The sequence below is a fragment of the Schistocerca gregaria genome, chromosome 2, assembly GCF_023897955.1.
Source record: "Schistocerca gregaria isolate iqSchGreg1 chromosome 2, iqSchGreg1.2, whole genome shotgun sequence".
NCBI classification, from domain to species: domain Eukaryota; kingdom Metazoa; phylum Arthropoda; class Insecta; order Orthoptera; family Acrididae; genus Schistocerca; species Schistocerca gregaria.
Genome location: NC_064921.1, coordinates 869364844 through 869387926, shown reverse-complemented (window position 1 = coordinate 869387926; position 23083 = coordinate 869364844). Strand labels below are relative to the sequence as shown.

The 23083-nt window shown below is 40.6% G+C and overlaps 1 protein-coding gene across 2 annotated transcripts in view; it reads left to right on the top strand.

Annotated features, from left to right (window-relative positions):
• The window catches only part of LOC126335259 (sialin-like), a 138350-nt gene extending 115908 nt beyond the window's left edge, over positions 1–22442 (top strand). For both annotated transcript variants that reach the window (XM_049998303.1, XM_049998302.1), the window contains exons 9-10: positions 8771–8856; positions 22055–22442. In XM_049998303.1, coding sequence (XP_049854260.1) covers positions 8771–8856; positions 22055–22297 — 329 coding nt within the window. In that variant the 3' untranslated portion in view covers positions 22298–22442. The remainder of the gene's footprint in view (positions 1–8770; positions 8857–22054) is intronic.
• The last annotated feature ends 641 nt before the right edge of the window (positions 22443–23083 follow it).

Genomic DNA, 23083 nt, shown 5'->3' with positions numbered 1-23083 from the left:
CGCTTGAGGGCTAATGGTCAGGTCGGATTCGCATATGTCCATGGAGGACATCTTTAACAGCATTCCATGCCTGATGGCTGCAGTGTTTCACTGCAGAGCTGGTGGCTATATCTCGTGCTCTTGAGCACATCTGTTCATGTCCTGCTGAGTTGTTTCTTCTGTGTAATGACTCCATGAGCAGCCTACAAGCTATTGACCAGTGCTACCCTTGTCATCCTTGGGTAGTGACCTCCGGGAGTCCATCTATGCCCTGGAATGGTCCAGTTGTTCAGTGGTGTTTGTGTGGAGCCCAGGTCACATTGGAATCCAAGGCAACGAACTTGCTGACAGGCTAGCCTAACAGGCTACACAGAAACTGATTATGGAGATCGACATTCCAATAACTGGCCTGTGTTCGTTTTTGCATTGCCAGGTTTTTTTGGCTTTGGGAGATGGAATGGCATAGTCTCAGTACACACAACAAACTGTGCGCTCTTAAGGAGACTACGAATGTGTGGCAGTCCTCATGTGGGCCTCTCACAGCGACTCTGTGGTTCTCTGGTGGCTCCACATTGGTCACACTTAGGCATCCCATGGTTACCTCCTGTGCCGTGAAGACCGGCTTCAGTGTTGATGCGGCATCTGGTTGACTGTGGCCCATATTCTGGTGCATGGTATCACTGACTGACCTGAGACGAAATCTTTGGATACCGGAATCGTTGCCGCTAATTTCATCAGACAACATCTCATCGGCTGATTTAGTTTTACGTTTTTCCTTGAGGGTGGGTTTTTCATTTGATCTAAGTTTTAGTGCATGTTCTTTGTCCCTCTGTGTCCTCCACCCTAGTGCGTTTAGGGTGGAGATTTTAATGTGTTGCAGAGTGGCTGGCTTCTCATTTTTATTCTCATGCTCAGCCAGCCATGGTAATCTGTTTTGTCATTTTAATCTCTACTACCTGTTTGTGTTTCTGTGGTTTGCTTCTCCCCTTTTGTCCATTTGTGTTTGTTGCCCTTCTGTTGTTCCTGTGGTTTTTCTTTTCTCTCCATTTTGTGTTGTCAGCCTTGCTAGTTTTATTCTCATCCTTGTGGCATTGTTTTATTTGGAACAAGGGACTGATGACCTAGCAGTTAGGTCCCTTTCTTCCACTTTTAAACAAACAAACCAACAAACCAACCAACCAACCAACCAACCTATCACTACCCAAAACATATGTGGAATATTTCCATGTGCATGCATTATTGCTCTGGCAGTTCCCACAACTGCCCAAGTCTCTCTTCTTAAACACCCCTCCCCCCCCCCTCCTGTTCACATTGTTCCAGTGTGTATGGCATTGTGAGGTGCTGAATTACACCTGTTTTCCTTTACTTGTTTGTTGTCAAATTCTTTTCCATTGTCACTCAAAATTTCTTTGATGGAATGTTGATGAAAGTTGATCTAAACTTTGTACAATCATCTTTGAAAAATACAAAATACTGATATCCTGTCACTCAATTATGAAAGGCACCTGAAGGATCAGTGTGAATAAGCATTCCTGGTTTAACCGTCCTCTTTTCAGTGCCAAATGGTATACAAGAGCCTTCCATAAATACAACCTTCTCACAGTTCACTGTATATTTCCACCTCGATATTTATCTCACTGCTAAGTACAGATGTCACATGACACTAGTTCTGGTGTCCAGATCTTTCATGTTGTCACTGTTGGTGAGATTTCCACCGAGGGAAGTAAGTATGACATTCCTCGCAGCCAGTTTCAAAATTCCTCCAAATTGATCATGGATGTCTACCAATGAAGTGACCATATCAGTCATGAAATTACAAATTTCAGCAGTTAATAGGAATTTGCTTTCTGGGTGCTCATCCTGTGCAGCAAGAAAAGAGTATAAATTCTTGTGGAACTGAGGTACAAACATAGATTTGCCAGAGTAACTCTGTGCAATACTCCTTCAACTGCTGCCTTGAGTGTCTGTTTCACCTTTTCCGATTGCTTAAATTGTCACCATTAGTTGTAGTTACTGAATGTCTTGTTGAAAACTGCTGAAAAGTCTTGAAACAATTTCTGTCATTAGTAATGTGACATATGTTACTAGATGTAAACAAAAATATTGTCTTCCAATAACACACATAATATTTTACAAATCAGGCATTTCTGGATTGTTTACAATATCTTTAGTCATGTCCTGCTTCAATTTTGAAATACGTATTGCAGTATCATCTTCTGAAGCCCAGGAAACACAGGTTGTAAACTTTCAATTATTGACAAAATTATTTAATTGGATGGCAGTGGCACAACACACATTGAATAGATTCTTTATCTAACCAATTGAATAACTCTGTCAATAATTGTTTTTGTTTTTATACTAGCCCATGTGGCCATTATTTGTTCTAATATAACCCTCTTGTAAGTCATAGTTGTTGTTATCATCTGTTGTTGCTGTTGCTGTTGTCAGTTTTGTTCAAACCATTCTCTTTTCTATCTTATGTGCCAATCCATTCATTTATTTATCTGTATCTCCAGGATTTACAACTGTCTTTCACTTGAGTAGATTTTTGATCTATCCAATTAAATAAGAGGTTGTAGACTTCTACGCAATCAAATATTTTATGAGTGGCTGTCCACACTTCATAAGATGTATTCAGATGCATTATTTCCTGCAAAAGTTTCACCTGACAAATTTATAGTTAAAACTAGTAAAACATTGCTGTCTGCTTTACTGAAAACTTCTAATCCGCTTTTGTAGATGGCCCTTTCTTCAGTGGTTGCATGTTCTGAAAGTAAAAGTTTCTCTAACCTGCCTTTTATTTCAAGTGTGCCATGAATTTCTAGCAGACAAGTACTATTTTCTATTTCCAAGTATTCCAGTCCATTTTGCCTGCCACTGTACACACTTACGAGAATTTGATTTTTGAAAGTGCAAATAATCTCTGCTCTGTTTTATTAAAGGTATTTCCCATTACAGAACTAGTTAAGCCAAGGAATTCACAGAATTCTTGGATAATACAGCACCACCTCACTGTATAGAGAAAAACTCTAAATAAAATATCTAAAAATTTGCTTTTAGCCTACTATTTAAATTAAATTTCCAAGATTGATGGAGTTCTTTTTGAGTGCTCATATTTAGGATTAAACTAAGAGGATTGAATGAAATTGATGTCTCCACCTTCGTTAAATGGGTTTGGAGGAGAATATTTTAATAAACCAAATGCAGAAATAAAGCTTAAAATGTGATCCTTAATTATCAATATTTAGCTTTCCACATAATTACCAGCCAATTGGATACATTTCTGCCAATGATGAAAAACTTTTCTGAAGCTGTCATAGAAGAAGACACACACTGTTTCTGCAACCACAGTCTCTCAGGTCTCTCATCATCAGAAGCATGATGATGTCCCCGCAGAGTGTCTTTCATTTTTGGGAACAGATGGAAATCAAATGGTTGTACATCAGGACTGTATGGAGGATGCCGTATGGTGGTGAGATTGTCTCTGAAGTTATGCTTTGGTGGCACATGTAGTATGTGGTTTGCCAAGCAAAGCAATAATGTGACCCACATGTTTTTGTGTAATGATTATTGTGCTTGCAATTTCTCTCTGAGTGATAAGACGATTGTCCTGAATCAGTCTGTCAACATTTTGCTTGTGAAACTCAGTGGTTACTGTTACAGGATGTCCAACTCTTGGTTTGTCACGCAGGTCAGATGCTCCTGCCTCAACGTCTTTAAACTTACTCAACCCATAACCCACAGTACTCACATCAACACAATCACCATAAACTACTTTTATTCTCTGATGAATCTTCTTCAGGGTGACACCGTGTGCTGTCAAGAATTCAATGACTGCACATTGCTTAACTCGCATTGACCGACCTTATGCGCAAGGTTCCATACTTTATACTGTAACAACACAACTGTTCAATGCTAAGGATTCCCACCAAGTGGAGCTATATAGTAGAGGCTATGGAACAAGCCAGTACCTGCCAACTGTTGAAGAGTTACAAAGGTGGAGGCATTACTTTTCAGTCAACCCTCGTAAATGGACTCTAAGAGAATGTAAACATATTCATGTGAGGCAATGACCTAAAATTGTTTCAGTATGGCAAAGAGCTTCACAAATTATTCCTTGAGCAGCTTCTGGTGAAGTATCAGAGCAGTGGTAGTGCAGCAGCAGTGCAGTAGCGAGTCTCATATTTAGCTTTCATATTTGTTTTGTGGTTTGATTCTAAATTTGAGTGTTTGTGCACTTGCATATTTAATTACATAAAATCATTGCATATTCTCGTATTTGAGAGGAGTTAGAATGCTTATTGATAGCTGTAAAGTAAAAATTTTCACAGAGTCATTAGTCAGTTGTTTGTTTTGGACAGACAGTACTTTCTGTTCATTTCGTAGAGTCAGTCAGCAACAGACAGAGGCCAGTGCAGTTTCATCTGTGCTTGCAGAGTGGTGTGTGTGAGCAACAGTAGCAGAAACTAGTCGAATACTCAGTTTTTGTACTAGTTCTGCAGTTTTAATTCAAATTACTTTGTGTGTCTGTGTGCTTGTGTGGTGAAATTTTTCCGATCTATGCGTATTTTCGAATTACACAGGGTTAGTATAAAATTTTATTAATGGTAATATGTAACATTGCATAGGCAGTTGTCATATGTACTAAGACAGGGGTAGAATCTCATTGCAATATCTGTATAATGGCATAGTCGTGGTCATTTGATTGCTTATTTCATAAGTAATTGTTCATATATCGCAGCTCAATCTGGAGCTGGTGACGTAACTGTGCAGTCACATAATGCTGTTTCATTTGTCGCAGCTATAATCATCCAGATGTTAGCAGTAGGATGGATAGGGTGCGTGTGTGCTGTGTGCGGGCGCAGGAGGAACTGGCCACAGTTCGCGAGCAGCTGAGTGTGCTGTTGGCTACAGTCAGCCACCTTCAGGCTGCTGCCTCGAGGTGCAGCGACGACGGAGGGTCTGGCTCGTTGCTTGACACCCCAGGTGTCACTTGCTGCAGCAACTGACTTGGCCATCGAGGTACCTTCTAGTGTACCCGGCATGTTGCGGCCACCCTAACCTCAGGGTGAGTGGCATACTGCAACACGTTCGTGTCGATCGAGGTGGAGGGCTAATGTGAAGGCTGGCCGGCTGGCCTCACCTGTTCATCCTGTCAGTGGGCAGGTGGCTGCTCCTTCAGCAGGGCCCGAGTGTGCACACCATGGCAAAGGCTTGCTGGTTATTGAGAGCTCCAACATTAGGCGGGTGATGGAGCCCCTTAGGGAAATAGCGTACAGGGCTGAAAAGAATTCCAATGTGCACTCAGTTTGTCTGCCAGGGGGCCTCATCAAAGATGTGGAGGCGGCCTTGCCTGCGGCTATCGAGCATACGGAGTGCAGTCGTCTGCAAGAAGTTGCTCACATCAGCACCAATGATGCCTGTCGCTTGGGTTCTGAGATGATCCTCAGTTCATACAGGTGGCTGGCGGATTTTGTGAAGACTGCTGGCCTCGCATGTGGGTTGCAAGCTGAGCTCTCTATTTGCAGCATCGTTTCCAGAGTGGGTCGGGGGTCCTTCGGTTTGGAGCCAAGTGGAGGGTCTCAACCAGAGGCTTCGTTGACTCTGACAGTCTTGGCTGCAGATTTCTAGACTTCAGCTATTGAGTGGGGAATTGTAGGACGCCCCTAGGTAGGTCAGGGGTGCACTACACAAAGGAAGCAGCTACTCCCGTAGCAGAGTACTCATGGCTTGCACATGGGTTTTTTAGGCTAGGCAGTAGTGCGAAGTGTCCTGATGAACACTCACCAGTCGGCAGGCAGGCAGGGAAATCAGGACACACTTAGTGTAAAGACACTTCAGCTACCAAGATATTAGCAGTAAATTTTCAATGTGTTTGGAATAAAGTTCCTGAATTTACTGCCCTCCAGGAAGTGTGTGGTGCACAAATTATTCTCGAGACTGAGACCTGGCTGGACCCTGAGATACGAAGTTCTGAAATATTTAGTGAGTGTTGGAACAAGTATTGGAAAGACAGATTAGACACCATAGGAGGTGGTGTCTTCATTGCAGTTGACAAAAATATTGTGTCTACTGAGGTCAAAGTAGTGTGTGATTGTAAAGTTATCTAGACACATTTAACAGGGCCAGGAGAAACAAAATTAATTGTTGGGTGTTATTACTGGCCACCGGGTTCCACCGTGACAGTTCTAGAATAATTCAAAGGGAGTCTACACTCTGTATCGCAGAAGTACCCGGATCATGCTCTATTAGTCAGAGGCGACTTCAACCTACCTAGTATAGACTGGAAAGTCTATGGATTCATTACAGGTGGTACAGACAAGCTGTCGTGTGAATTACTTTCGAACACATTATTTGAAAACTGTCTTCAGCAGCTAAATCAACAGCCAATGTGTAATGGAAATATGTTAGATCTGGTAGCCATGAACAGACCAGACCTCATCGACGGTGTAAGTGTTGAGACGGGGATTAGTGATCATGATGATGTCCTTATGACTATGGTCACAAAAGTTAAAAAGTCAGTCAAGAAGGCTAGGAGAGTATTCTTACTAGAAAGAGCAGATAAGCAGTTGTTAGCATCCCACTTGGTAAATGAATCGACTTCATTTTTCTGGTACGATAGATGTGGAAGAATTATGGGCAAATTTTAAACACATTGTAAATCACGCATTGGAGAACTATGTGACAAAAAAGTGGGTTACGGACGGAAAAGACCCACCGTGGTTTAACAGCTCAATTTGGAGAACGCTCAGGAAGCAAAAACAGTTGCACTCACGTACAAGAGATCGGGGGAATGACAGGCAAAAATTAGTAGAGATTCATGCTGGTGTAAAAACAGCAATGCACAAAGCATGCAACCATTACCACCATCATACCTTAGCAAAAGATCTTGCTGAAAACCCAAGGAAATTCTGGTCTTACATAAAATCGATAAGCGGGTCGAAGGCTTCCATCCACTTGCTCACTGATCAGTCTGGCCTGGCAACGAAAGACAGCAAAATGAAAGCTGAAATTTTAAATTTAGCATTCGAGAAATCTTTCACACAGGATGATTGTACAAACACACTGTCATTTGAGTCTTGTACAGATTCCCGTATGGAGGACATAGTGATAGACATCCCTGGGGTTGTGAAGCAGCTGAATGGGTTGAAAATAAATAAATCGCCAGGTCCTGATGGGAATCCAATTCAGTTTTACCGAGAGTACTCTACTGCATTGGTTCCTTACTTAGCATACATTTATCATGAATCTCTTGCTCAGCGTAAAGTCCAGAGCAACTGGAAAAAGTGCAGGTGACGCCTGTATATAAGAAGGGTAGGAGGACAGATCCTCAAAATTACAGACCAATATCCTTAACATCAGTTTGTTGCAGGATTCTTGAACACATTCTCAGTTAGAATATAATGAATTTCCTTGAGACAGAGAAGTTGCTGTCCATGTATCAACACGGCTTTAGAAAGCATCGCTCCTGCGAAATTATAACTCGCCGTTTTTTCACATATCATCCTGCGAACCACGGATGTAGGGTATCAGACGGATGCCATATTCCTTGACTTCCAGAGAGCTTTTGACTAGGTGCCCCATTGCAGACTCCTAACTAAGGTACAAGCATATGGGATTGGTTCCCAAATATGTGAGTGGCTCGAAGACTTCTTAAGTAATAGAACCCAGTACGTTGTCCTCGATGGTGAGTGTTCATCGGAGATGAGGGTATCATCAGTAGTGCCCCAGGGAAGTGTGGTAGGTCCGCTGTTGTTTACTATTCACATAAATGATCTTTTGGTTAGGGTGGATAGCAATGTGCGGCTGTTTGCTGATGTTGTGGTGTATGCAAAGGTGTCATTGTTGAGTGACTGTAGGAGAATAGATGATGACTTGGACAGGATTTATGATTGGTGTAAAGAATGGCAGCTAACTCTAAATATAGATAAATGTAAATTAATGCAGATGAATAGGAAAAGAAGCCTGTAATGTTTGAACACTCCATTAGTAGTGTAGCACTTGACAGTCACATCAATTAAATATTTGGCCGTAACATTGCAGAGGAATATGAAGTGGGACAAGCATGTAATGGCAGTTGTGGGGAAGCTGGATAGTCGTCTTTGGTTCATTGGTAGAATTTTGGAAAGATGTGGTTCATCTGTAAAGGAGACTGCTTATAAAACACTAATACGACCTATTCTTCAGTACTGCTAGAGCGTTTGGGATTCCTATCATGTCAGATTGAGGGAGGACATAAAAGCAATTCAGAGGTGAGCTGCTAGATTTTTTACTGCTAGGTTTGATCATCACACAATTGTTATGGAAATGCTTCCAGAACTCGGGTTGGGAGTGTCTGGAGGAAAGCAGGCGTTCTTTTGGTGAATCGTTACTGAGGAAATTTAGAGAATCAGCATTTCAGGCTGACTGCAGTACAATTTTACTGTCGCCAACTTATATTTACAGAAAGACCACAAAGATAAGAGAGATTAGGGCTCGTACAGAGGCATATAGGCAGTCATTTTTCCGTCGTTCTGTTTGGGAGTGGAACAGGGAGAGATGATGATAGTTGTGGTATGAGGTACGCTCCGCCACACACCGTAAGGTGGATTGCAGAGTATGTATGTAGATGTAGATATTTTTGGAGCTACCAGTTTACTGTCTAAATGTTTAGAGAAAAAGTGTTGAACAATAACTTTTGTTGAAACTTGAAATTTTGCTGTGCCTGAGAACTTACGGCAAGTTTCATTCTTGTATACACTGAAATGTCTGTTGTTGATATTTTATACTAAGTTTTTTATTTTTTTACCAGGTATACTCATGGGCATTGGTAACATGATCTGTGTGACTCCAGGGTTTATGTCTGCTGCAGTTGTTGGTGCTTTGACATACAAAAATGTAAGTTATGCTGTTCTTGCTATTTGATAATTTGAATTTGTTGCCATTTAATGATGCGTTTGATAGTTAATACTAGGTCTACAACTTTGCTTCCACTGTTTTTTCTTGAAGTTCAGGGCTTTATTGTGTAAAAGCTACAAAAAAATTATGATTCATGGTATTTCCTGACACTGGCCACTACATTCTCCCATCTTTTGGATGGCATACAAACCCAATGGTGGGAGAACTAGGCATCTTTTGTGGGGGTCCATGAATTGATTCAATTTTGCACTTGTTCATATAATCAGAAGTGCTGGTCAGCCAGACTGTATGCCACTGATTGAGAAAGGTTGTAGTCAGAGAGAGCAACGTATATAGAATACGACAGCAGGGGTAGGACTTCTCATTTTTGACGCGTTTTGCAACATGGTGTCTAACACTGACCTGCTGCAAAATTACCTTTGTGTCTATCATTATATTGTAGCCATTTTTATTTCAGTGCTGGGCTCAATGCATAAATTGCTTTTGATAATGATGTCCTGTGAGTGTCTTAATTTGTTTCAGTAGCTACGAAAACGTTCTGTCTTTCCCTGCCATTCCAGTCTTAGACATCAAAATCACCATTCTTAAGGCATTGGAAACATTCTCTGCACGTTCTTCCGCTAATAGTTGCCTCACCATTTGTCTTACCCAGCATTTTAAGAGCCACAGCCACAGATTTCTTCATGTTACAGCATAAAATTAAAACTTCCTGCAAATGACGAGAAATGGGTGCTGCCAAAGTTGACACGCTTAATCGAAAATAACCTTATGATGGCAATTACAAATAGACTAATATTTTTATGGCATTATGTTTACAGATGACTAAGCTAATTTTATTAAACCTATGACCAACCACTTGAACCCCACTTGCTGCTACTGCTGTGTATTGCAAAACAGCGGAATCAAAGTTGTAGACCTAATAATTTGCCATGCAATGAGCATGTCAGTAATGGAGCTGATGCCTAGAAGCGCCTATCACAAATTCCTGCTTAAAGGGAAAATGTTGGTAAAGCAAACTGTAGTCTGTTTATTTAACTACACAATGTGAACAAAATTCAGATCAGTGTTAGGTTCTCATATACCTGACAGACTGTTCAGAATGTAAAAAGAAATTCAGACACAACACCATAAAATCAAGCTCGGTATTAACATGAAGTATCTTGGCAAATCTTCTCTGGTGGAGCTTGCTGCATGCCATCACTGTTTTTAGTGAGAACTGAGAGATCCAGGAATATGTGGCAGGAATGAAATGTATTATTTATTACATAAAGTTAGTTTCACTTACTTTGAGCACAACACAAAAGTTTTGATGGTACCATGCATAATGAAGAAACTTTTCATGTGAGTTAAGGTTAGTTTAATAAATCAGTTAAATGAGAAAAATGATCGTCCGCAGCTCGTGGTCGTGCGGTAGCATTCTCGCTTCCCGTGCCCGGGTTCCCGGGTTCGATTCCCGGTGGGGTAAGGGATTTTATCTGCCTTGTGATGACTGGGTGTTGTGTGATGTCCTTAGGTTAGTTAGGTTTAAGTAGTTCTAAGTTCCAGGGGAGTGATGACAATAGATGTTAAGTCCCATAGTGCTCAGAGCCATTTGAACCATTCTACATGATCTATCTCTCTCCCTCTCTATCTCTCTCCCTCTCTATCTCTCTCCCTCTCTATCTCTCTCCCTCTCTATCTCTCTCCCTCTCTATCTCTCTCCCTCTCTATCTCTCTCCCTCTCTATCTCTCTCCCTCTCTATCTCTCTCCCTCTCTATCTCTCTCCCTCTCTATCTCTCTCCCTCTCTATCTCTCTCCCTCTCTATCTCTCTCCCTCTCTATCTCTCTCCCTCTCTATCTCTCTCCCTCTCTATCTCTCTCCCTCTCTATCTATCTCCCTCTCTATCTATCTCCCTCTCTATCTATCTCCCTCTCTATCTATCTCCCTCTCTATCTATCTCCCTCTCTATCTATCTCCCTCTCTATCTATCTCCCTCTCTATCTATCTCCCTCTCTATCTATCTCTCTATCTCTCTATCTCTCTATCTCTCTATCTCTCTATCTCTCTATCTCTCTTCCCCCCCCCCCCCCTCTTCTCTCAATTATGGCTTTTCTTATTAAGTGTCATAAAAGATAACGCATTCAGACTTACAGTGACACATGATATCGAATAGCTGTGATGACAGATAATGAAGTACATAACTAAATCCACAATGTTCTGTGGAGGTAGGTATCTGATGCAGGGTTAAGAATACTTCATTCGTTTCTTACATAAAAAAGGATAGATACAGTGAACACCTGTACAATCTGCTGAAACCTCTGATAGTTTCTTTATCCACTGACATCTTCCTTTTTTTCCTGCATGTCTCACAGTTTTTACACAGTTACATTCTGAACTCTGAAACCTCTGAGTTGCTCTAAATAATATCATATTTGTGTTGAGAACAAAGATGTACTCGTAGTTTACCAAGACCTGCACGGTATAAAAATAATGGAAAGACTTAAATTAACCACCCACCATGCAGTTATTTCTGAGAGATGAACAAACACAAAACCATTTTGAATCTGTCATTGTGGGTGGGTGAGTGAGTGAGTGAGTGAACAACACTTTCATAAAGTTATCAGAAATGGAGAAAGGTTTGTCACCAAGAGGTCACAAATTGTATTGAAACCTATTGCCTTGTACACATTTTAGTTGGGTTCTTTGTCCTCGGTGTTTTTTTGTGTATTTCCTTACCCTTCCAATGTTTTTCAGTAGAAAGTAAGCCACACACACATTCTGTAAGTTATGGGTAGTTCCAGTCCAGTCTTTTCCTATTTCTGCTTGTAACGGGCAAGAATATCTAAAATATTTGAACAGAGTTGTTTGAAGGTCAGCTCTACATTTTAAAATATGTGATAATGTGAAATAATGTATGGAGATGCAAAATACTGTAGTATGTAGACAGAAACTATTAATCACGTACAGAAAGTTTCAAACAGGCATATAAAAGTGGTGAGAAATAAAACTAAGATATCAAACTAACTTGTATTTGACAAGATTGATTACTGCCTTGCAACCTGTCGATTTCACATTTGTTATTAACTAGTACTCCCCACATTCCCTCATCCCATAACCAAATTGGACAGCTAAACTAAAACCTCTGACTTGATCTACCTTTGATTACAATCTGAGGTTAGAAATACGATTTTGAAGTCCATTCCATTTCCTCCCAGAGTGGAATTCTTACTGACCATTTAACCAAAAAGTGTTTCTGGTCTTCATTAAGCCAGAATGTTATCCACCTTAGTACTTAAAGTTCCAGTTTTCTCAACTGTGTATCCACTCCGATCTCTTCACAGGTAATGAGTTATAAGTAAAGAGAAAATATGGCAATGAATAATTCATTTATTTGCTAGTTACTAATGTTTATAGAAGACTAATCAAGTAGCCAATGTGAATGGTACTACTCAATGAAAAACCTTACTTGGGAGTTTTGCTGTTACATCCATCTCACATGGAATAAAGTTTCTTCTAAACTCACTAGATGACATAAATGAAATTCTCACTAAATCATGCAGGGCTAACAGGTAATTAGAATCGTGGAAAGGGCCAAGGGAGTTGCAGTCAGATTCATTTCACAATTGTAATTTATTATTATTTAGTTCACAAATACACTTTTGAAAGAATTAAATTTGCTTCATGGATGAAGGCCTCCGAACAGATGCTTTAGAATAAGTTCAATTTTGAAAGGACATGACACATAGTTAAATTTACGAATAAGATAAATCGTATACAAATACGAGATGAGCATGTGGAGCGGCTGAAGGCCACCAGATTAAATCTGTATAATTCCAAATATACTAAAATGATTACTGAAGGCAGAAGGCCACAATGTTTTAAGATAACATGGCTGATGGCCCACAAGGTGCACAGAAAGAGATAAACAAACACAATAAAATGGCTGAAGGCCACAAAGTTAAATTCTGCAAATTAAGGGAATACATATATTGCAACGATTGGTAAAAAAGTACATTTGGACTTAAAGGAAACTCTAAGAACATGTTTCCAGGACTGAAGGCCCACAACTAACCTTGCCAAATTAAAAATATAAAATACAGTTAAATTACAACATTTACACTGCCAAAACGATAATTAAGAGAACGGCACTCAGGGGGTCTCCAGTGGATTGGTCTGCCCTCACCCACTTAGGCAAGATAGGTGGTGAGTGCAACTACATTTAATTCTTGCAAAGCCAACCAAGGGACAGTCATGGACCAACTTACCATCTGCTTGCTTGCCACAACAGAGTACATCAGAACTCAAACGCATAAGGTTTTGAACATGATGAACCACAAGGATGTATGTATTGGCTCTCAGAATTGCACACCATGTTGGACAGCAACAACAGGTGAGGAAATGACACTGCCTGAAATTACGTTAGTGGCCAGGGCAGGTAACCGGAACACTAATGGCCACAAGGCAGACCGACCACCTCAGAATGTTGACATCTAAAATAGTCGTCAGTGGACATACTGCCAACTACACTCACAACCTGACAAACACTGCATGAAGACCTGAACGATACTCAACAGTAACTAAGCGTGCATGAAGACACATTGGGAGTCGATGCACGTGTTTCTCCTAAGAAAAATAGAGTAACAAGTTTGGTGAAAATAAATTGCTAACATCTGTTGAAATTTTGGTGGAATAATAAGGAAAAACATGGACTGAACCTGACCAAAGGATTTTATTTTTGTTTCTCAATTTCCTAAGAAATATGAAAACAATTTACAGCATGTAGTTATACTGTCTTAATTCTCATACATGTACAAGGTGGTGGTTTGTAGCTCAATGCAGACATCTTAAAGCTCCAAAGGTAATGGTAATCTGTACACAGAGTGGAGAGATTTTCACAAAATTTTGACCCTCGATAGCTGATGGCAGTAGGAAACAAAATTACTAATGTTCTGTAGGTCAACAACACACCATTTTTAAACTATGGAAACTTGGTGCCATGTGATCCGATTGGCCAACAGATTGCTCTGTTGCCATTTGTCAGTTGATAGGCAGTGCTATGGTTATCAGTTCACACACACAAACATCCATCACCACATCACTGCCCTAATGTGATATGCACACATGTCGAATAGGTCCTGCTGTTTGTCTTCACCTCATGTCAGAGGCATTCACACGTAAGCTTTGCTTCAGAGAACGCATGTCCCCTGCAATTTAGTCATACAGTAAGCATGGCAACTTGGTATTCATTTGAAGAACCAGATATGGTTTTTGTTTGTGGACTAGCAGACGGTAATGTGCATGTATAAGGAATGGTACCCAGCAAGATGCCCACCCACACCTGCAAACATTTACAGCAATACATTGGTGACATAGTGAAACAAGCTCATTAGCGGGATATCAGGGTGATGCTGGAAGACCTCGAACATGACAAGATGCTGCATTTGAAGAGACTGTTTTCAAATGCTTCAAGGAAGCACCTATGACAAATACTCAAGCGGTTGGACAAGACATGGGGTCACTCATCGGTTAGTCTGGGAGCTGTTGAGGGATGACAGCCAGCAGCCATTTAGTTTCCACTCTGTCCCCAGAGACCTAAATCCTGTGGCGGACTATGAACACAGGCTAGGGTTTTGCTGGTGATTTCTGTGACATGTTACCTGAGATACCAATCTCCTGTCATTGTGTTGTTTACTGATGAGTGCACCTTCCATCAGGATACCCTTTACAACACTTGACATGTTCATTACTGGGCAACGGGAAATCCTCATGTCAAGTACATACACAGAAACCAGGAACGATTTACCCTCAACATTTGGGCAGGCATTGTGGGTGACCATTTGCTTAGGCTAGTTCATCTACATCCTCAACTTACCGGTGCAAATTACTTTCACTTTTTGCAAGAAACTCTGTCCGGCCTGCTGGAAGATGTTCCCCTGGACATACATACAGCTATGCATATGATTGCAGCACGATGGTGCACCCGCATGTAAGTTGTGCTGTGCACGGATATTTAAATGAACTCTTCAATGGTTGGGTAATTGGCAGTGGTGCTAATAGGACATGGCTCCCATGATCACAAGACGTCACGCCACCGGACTTTATCCTGTGGGGATTCTTCAGTGTTCTAGATCACCCACCTGGAAGTGAATCATCTAGAAATGAAGAGGAATTAATGGATCACATTCAATATTTCACCAATCACATCATGAAAATGCCAGGAATCTTTGAAAGAGTTCAGCAAAGCACTGATTGATGGTATCAAGCTTGTCACATCACTGGATCACAAGTTTGAGCACCTTATTTAAGTAAAGAATGTTGTAGTTACAAAACAGGCTCTTTTCAGGGCCGACACCATTTGTAAAAGAATTTCTGTACATGAACTAACAGCTGTTTATGGGTTTGTTGCTGGAACAGCTTACCATGAAACTACAATGGATGTGTCAGAACCATGGTGGATTGGCTCCCAGGCCCACAGAGTGGAAGGCTGGTGTGTTACCACCGAGGGTATGGACCATTTTGGATGCATCGCGATCTTCAGCAGGCAAAGGATTTGTGGTCATGCTTCGTCCAGAGCATCCAGCAACAGGGCAATCCTGTGGTCAATTGAAGCATGTGACAGAAAGTTTCCATAGTTTAAAAATGGTGTTGCTGACCTACACAACATTAGTAATTTTGGTTCCTACTGGCATCAGCTATCCAGGGTTAAAATTTTGTGACAATTTTTTTCCACTCTATATATCATTCTGCAGGAGTAGCAATTTATTTTTGCTAGACTTCATATTACCATTATTTTTCTCTAGAGAAATGTTGTCAGTGACAAGCTTTGAGTAATACCCAATTTCCCTTGTTAGCATGTTAAACTTTGCTTTTTTGCCAAAACACAGTGGAGTTCATAAGTATTCATTGCAGTAAAATTCTAATGCAGCTGAAATGTGACAGAATCCTGATAGTGTGTTATTAAACTGGCAACTGGAGGAAAGACAAATCAATAGTTAACAAAATGCTCATTATCAATATAAAAATAAACTGCAATTACTTCACATGTATTGTTCCAACTCCACAGTATTTATCATTTCAGTAGCTATTGAGGCCCTTAAAAATTACAATATTTAATTGAAAAAATCTGAAGTTGGTTGAATGTCATGCTAAATATGGAAGTTTAGCATACTAATCATGTAATAATAAAACTCATGGGAGTATCTCTTCTTTTTAAGCCAAGATAAGTATCCAGTGATTCAGCACCGAAAGGAATTAAGCTTAATGAGAAGCTCAGACAGGTGGTTACTAAAGATGTTAAAATAACACACACTTATAAAAGTACAGCAAAAAAAGAATCATATTTCATCAGAATATTGGAGGATCAAAAAAACAGTGGCCGAGCTACATGTTCGTTTGGAAGATTTAGAAACTGAGGTTGTAATAGAACACATTGAAAAGTGAACTCTAAACCAAGGATGTTTTATGTATGCCTGGATAGGATAATGAACAAATAAGAGGGAGGCAAGAAACGAGTGTCAGAGCCAAGATACGCGAGACGATCACCATCTGCAGTTTACAAAACCTTACTTTATGACTTTCGACTGTTTTTCTTGCTTTCTTGCTTGTGAAAATACAATAGTGTAGAATTTTTGAATTTGATGCTGATCAGTCTTTGCTTGATTTTTTATTCACTTCATTCCCTATCCACATATAAATACATCATCCTTGCACCAAACACAGAATTGTTTGGTAGAAAAATGACAAACATATTGTGTGTGTCCTATAACCTGACACGAGGACTCCTCAGTCCTCACGGGTAGCAGTTGGCGACAGTTGGGGACTTCTTGCCATACATATTTGCAAAAGTTTGTTGCCAAGTGTGCAGTGTACTGTTAGCCAATGTTGACTGAATCATATTCTGCTATTGTTGTTGAGCCCTGCGTTGGTGCCTCTGTTCTGCTACATTGTTTTCTTTGTATTTCAAAAATGGGTGGTAAGGTGGTTGTTACCCCACTGTGTTGTTACTTTTACTCCAGATCAGAAAAGGAAGCTAATTTATCAAGAGCTCTGGAAGCTCAAAAAAACAGGTTTGTTTTTCCTGTACTGCATACTTAAAATACATGCAGGTGGAACTTTTTATCCCCTGTACCCAACATTTTCCTGCAGTAAATCCTATCCACTCTCAAGCTCCCTGCACTCCCTGCTAGTGTGTCGCCAAGTTATAGCTTGTGAGCAGTATGATAGTTACTTGAATTTTGAAATGACTTTCTTTCTATCCTCTGCTGCATGCTTTACTCATTAGGTTTCATAATTATTGAACAAGATTTTCTGAAATTTGAGTAAAGCTATGATCCTTTTCATAAAAAAAATTGCCAGTTAGATATGGTATCACTGGGATTGCACACTGTTAATTAAACCTTTAATGATGTAGTGTTTGGTTAGTTTGTGCATGTTGTTTTAGTGTGTTAAAAATGGGTAGTCAAAAAATAAATTTTGCAGGAGTGTTGCCATGCCTATCTGAAAGAAGGCTTTTATGTTCATGACAAAGATTCTCTTGTATCAATTACTAACAAAGAGATAGAGGGGCTGGCCAGTACTTACCTCAGCTCAGTACAGCCGATAGAAACACAAAAAACAACCGAAAATTTAAGTTCCTAGCTTTTGGAATAAATGTTCCTTCATCAGGGAGGAGAGAGGGGAAAGAAAGGGAAGAAGGGAAAGTGGATTTAGATACTCACAACCCAGGTTATGAAGCAACAGGGAAGGTAGGAAGGATGGAGGCATGGTTGTCAGAGGGAAGCCAAAGATATTCTACTGTAGGTACTGTGCCAGCTTCAAACCAAAGAGGATGCATACAGAAGTAAAGAGGTGTATAGTATAAATATGTAGGATGAAAAGATGCATGAATGGCTAAAGAGGAAAGGGAAAGAGGAGAAGACTGAAAAGTAAATAGGAGTGAGGTTGTTTAATGTAGGTTCAGTCCAGGGGGATGGCGCGATGAAAGGATCTGCTGGAGTGCAAGTTCCCATCTCCGCAGTTCAGAGGGACTGGTGTTGGGTGGGAGAAGCCAAATGGCACATACGGTGTAGCAGGTTCCTAGGTTCCTAGGTCCCTAGAATTATGCTGGAGGGCATGCTCCGCTACTGGATATTGGACATCTCCTAGTCGGACAGTTCGTCTGTGTCCGTTCATGCGCTCAGCCAGTTTAGTTATTGTCATACCAATGTAAAAGGCTGTGCAGTACAGGCATGTCAGCTCATTTATGACGTGTAGTTTCACATGTGGCTCTGCCTTGAATTGTGTATGTTTTACCAGTAGCGGGGCTGGAGTAGGTGGTTGTGGGGGGGGGGGATGCATGGGACAGTTTTTGCAGCGGGGTCAGTTATAGGGGTAGGAACCGCTGGGTAGAGAAGGTAGTCTGGGAATATTGTAGGGTTTAACAAGGATGTTACGGAGGTTAGGGGGACGATGAAAGGCAACTCTGGGTGGTGTGGGGAGAATTTTGTCAAGGGATGATCTCATTTCAGGGGTTGACTTGAGAAAGTCATATCCCTGGCGGAGTAATTTATTGATGTATTCGAGGCCAGGATAATACTGGGTGACGAGGGGGATGCTTCTGTGTGGTCTGAGGGTAGGAATATTGTTGTTGGACGGGGAGGAATGTATTGCTCGGGAGATCTGTTGGTGGACAAGGTCTGCAGGATAGTTGTGGGAGAGGAAAGCACTGGTCAGGTTGTTGGTGTAATTGTTGAGGGATTCGTCACTGGAGCAGATACATTTGCCACGGATAGCTAGGCTGTAGGGAAGGGAGCGTTTGATGTGGAATGGATGTCAGCTATCAAAGTGAAGGTACTGTTGTTTGTTGGTGGGTTTGATATGGACAGAGGTGTGGATGTGAGCTTCAACAAGATGTTCAACATCCAGGAAGGTGGCTTGGGTTTTGGAGAAGGACAAGGTGAAATTCAGATTCGAAAAGGAGTTGAGGTTATGGAGGAAATTAAGGAGTGTTTCTTCACCATGAGTCCAGATCACAAAGATATCATCTATAAACCTATACCAGGCCAGGGGAAGCAGCTGTTGGGTCTTCAGGAAAGCCTCCTCCATGCGGCCCATGAAGAGGTTGGCATAGGACGGAGCCATCCTGGTTCCCATGGCAGTTCCCCTGATTTGTTTGTAGGTCTGGCCTTCAAAAGTGAAGTAATTATGGGTGAGGATGAAGTTGGTAAGTGTGATAAGGAACGAGGTTTTTGGAAGATCTTAGGGTGGGTGTTGGGAGAGGTAGTGCTCAAGGGCAGAGAGAGCATGGGTGTGTGGGATTTTGTGTAAAGGGATGTAGCATCTATGGTGACAAGAAAGGTTTCAGGTGGGAGAGGAGTGGGAATGGATTTGAGGCGTTCTAGGAAGATTTGGGGGGGCTGTGTTTGGGTAGTGAAGTGATATTTCCAGTTGAGGTTCCGGGTGAATGAGAGGAGATCTTTAACCAGGGCAGTGTGGTTGAATTTAGGTGTGGGGCTAAAGGTTAAGCCTTTTGATAGAACAGATGTCTCTGGAGGAGAGAGGGATCTGGATGAGAGGTTTAGAACTGAATTGGGGTTGGTGATATGTGGCATTTGACTGTGGTTCACATTTGGTCTGTGTGTGGTATGTGCTGGGATGGGGAGATTGAGTAGGGTGGCTAGGCTAGGTTTGTTGGCTATGAGGGGGGGGGGGGGGTGGGGGGGGGGGTGGGTTTGTTGACGGTTCTGTTGTGGTTGGTGTTTGTGAGGGATAGGGAGAGGGACCTCACTTCTGAGGTGTTGCACTAGTGGGGTCCCTAAACTGGTCACACTTCATATCACTGCTATAAATAATGGCTATAGGCCTCAGTTGGTAAGACAGATGTATAACAAGAAAATAAATAAAAATAATATTACGTCTTCCACGCTAGGGGATGCGTCAGATGACAAGTGGCAACAATATGTCTCCCTTACGTAGGCAATATAAGTTACAAATTGGGGTGTTTACTCTGAGCCCATAATTTGTCACCTAGTCTACTAATAATAGTTTACATAGGAATTTAATCCACTCCTTGCACAACAAGAGTGATAAACTTTCCCAATCAGGAGTATATAAAATTACATGCGGGGATTGTCCAAAATTTTACATTGGGCAAACAGGACGATCTCTGGGTCTCTGGTATGAAGAACATATTTCTACAAGAAGCGGTGATGGTACTAAAGGGTCTACTTATGCGGAACACCTTGTGCAAACTGCTCATGTGCCAAGCCCTCCAGTTAATACAGAGTTACTTCATGCCGAGTTCAAGGGCTTAAAACTGGATGTTTTGGAAGAAATGCAGATCTTTCAGCATCTGCAACATGCTAAAGACAATATCCTTAACAACCAACTCCTACTAAGAAACAGAGGAATTTTTGAAGGTTTTGCACCTTTAATTTGTTCTTCATACTTGTAAATCTGATTATCTGGGGATTTTCACATGTGTGCTGATTGGCGAGCGCGGTTGGTCAAGCTGTTCATCTTCTTTCTTATCATCTTCATCTTCCTTTTACGATGGTGATTTTAGCCCATTGAACACCTCACATTTTATCCCTATATCTTTATTACCACAACGTCTTTTAGATTATGTCCATTCAGCCCCCCCCCCCCCCCCCCCCCCAGCTAACTACTGGCTATAGGTATTGTTTTGAAGAGTTCCTCCTGTTGTCATAGATAGCTTCATATACGTTTCTTTCCTAGCATAAGCAACAGTGTGCGGTTATTTTTAGGTTCCATCTTCCATTTAGCTCGTCACTTATTCTATCCATTCCATTTTTTTATATACGTTGATCCACGGTTGGAATATATGGGCCATTTAGCCCCGACCCATGTATAAACGTTCTCGTATTTGAATGCGCATGCCCATTCAAGTAACTTCCCTTGTCTTGCGCATCTGCATAGGTAACGAGTCGGGCTTGTAAGTGAGCAACCATTTGTAGCTGCAGTTTATGGTGGGTCATGGCCCATCGAACATAGGCCGGTGTGAGGTGGAGCGTACACCATTAAGTTGAGTAGTGGTTTTGACTTAGTACTTATGTACCATTTGTGTTTTCCTTTTCTTTTTCATTTATAAATGTGTAGCTATGGTGTTATTTTAATCATTGACAAAGGCCTTCTTAGGCACTTATGGGTTTTATTGTTCTGAAAGTGGTGTAGTTATCAACACCAAAACCTGGGTTAACACTAGGTGCTTTTTTCGCAATCGAGGCGGGTTTTTAGTTTTTGTAATATATAATGTGTTAATTTGAATTTTCTTAAGAAAACTGAATAGGCCTAGTGAAAAAGAAAATCATCAGACCTTAAGATAAGAATTTCGTATGTCCATGTTGTTTAGGCTTCTTTAAATGTGCGCGCACACACACACACACACACACACACACACACACACGCCAAAAAATATAAATGCTTGTAAATTCTTTCAAATCATACTGCATTTTACAGTACATGCAGATGCATTTTTTCATATCAGAGAATAAACTTCTAATCCCATTTATTATTCCACATGCACTTCAATGAAGTAAGAACTGTCAGCACAGTGTATAACATCTCGGTAACTAATAATAAAGAATTCAAGTTTCAAAAATGCTAAATTTTCAAAATTTATTTTCTAATTTTATATAGCTCTGTTAATGATGTGTGGACTATCTAATCTAGGTAGCCGTCTGAGATACCATGTACTGACAATTGTGTTGATGCATTTGATCAGTTTGGCTACTTCAGCTTGTTTTAAGTTTTAAAACTGCTTTCAGAATTTTTATAGCCTTTGCTGAAGTCTTCAGTATTGAGAGATAGGATGTTAGGCAGAGAAATATGCTTTGGGCCATAGGTCTATTGCTGATAAAATGAAAAAAGACATAATCAAACATGTTCTTAAATGAGAAGGTTAGAGTAGAACAGTCAACTTAGATTACATCATAAGTTTTGCTATCTGCTTTAACCACACAAAAGCAATTTGGTTTGCATTGAGTTTTTAATAACATATCATAGACATTGTATTTGGAGAGCTCTGCCTGTAGTGATGCGGATAACCTGATAGTAGGTTGTGTGTACACAATAATAATTATATAACATAACTGTTTCTTCACATGATTTTCTTACAGAGCTCTAAAATATTCCTAATGTTAAGTCTCCTTAAAAGAGTTTGTTAGGAATTAATTTCTATGAACAATAATTTGTTGCAGCAATCATCTGAACAGTGGAAGAAAGTTTACCTTATATCAGCAGGCCTCCTTTTAGTTCCTGGCTTGCTGCACCTCTTCAAATCATCAGCTGAAGTACAAGAGTGGAATTTCCCAAAATCTATGGCGAAAGAAATGAAGGATGGTGTCTCAGAGAAGGATGTGGAAGCTCAGCAACGACTCACATCAGAACACAAAACTGAAGATCAGTGGGATAAAGAAAAGAAACAAAACCACAGACACTGAAAAAGTGTTACATAGGCAAACCCAGAAATGAGACTTTGTGGAAGAGTGTTGATTTTTATACACATGCACCTAAAAATTTTAACAAATTCCATTTTATACTGAGCCACTTTTTGGAAAGAAATATACCACTACAAGAAGTTTTGTACATACTGGTTTTATTTATTCGTTCACTCAGCATGTGCTATTTGTCCCATCATGACGGTCTCCAAGGATTGGAACATGTTATGTTACATTCCCTTTTAGATTTGCAGCACTCGCATTTTTTCTGCATTTACAGTTAAAATTATTGGATATTGTTGTGCATCTTTTGCAAAATAGTGTTTTGCATAAAAGGTGGAATCTACAGCCAATAAGTTAAGTTGTATTTTAACAGACAGGTTAGATTAGATTAGTATTGATTCCATAGATCATGAATATGACATTCCGTAATGATGTGGAACATGCCAGGTTAACAAAAGGTGTCTATACAAGATATTAGATGACACTTAACATTTTTAATTTTTTTGGTGGTGGGGGAGGGAATAACCCACTCATTATATCCAAATATTCATGTAATGAGTAGGAGTTGCCATTCAGAAATTCTTTTAAATGCTATATGGCTATCTGTCAGACTTTTGATGCTATTTGGAACTTCGGTGGCAGCATAATTTACACACACACACACACACACACACACACACACACACACACACACACACACACACACACACACACACACACACACACACACACACACACACACCCTTACCAAGTGGGAAAGCGCTGGTAGATAGGCACAATAAAACA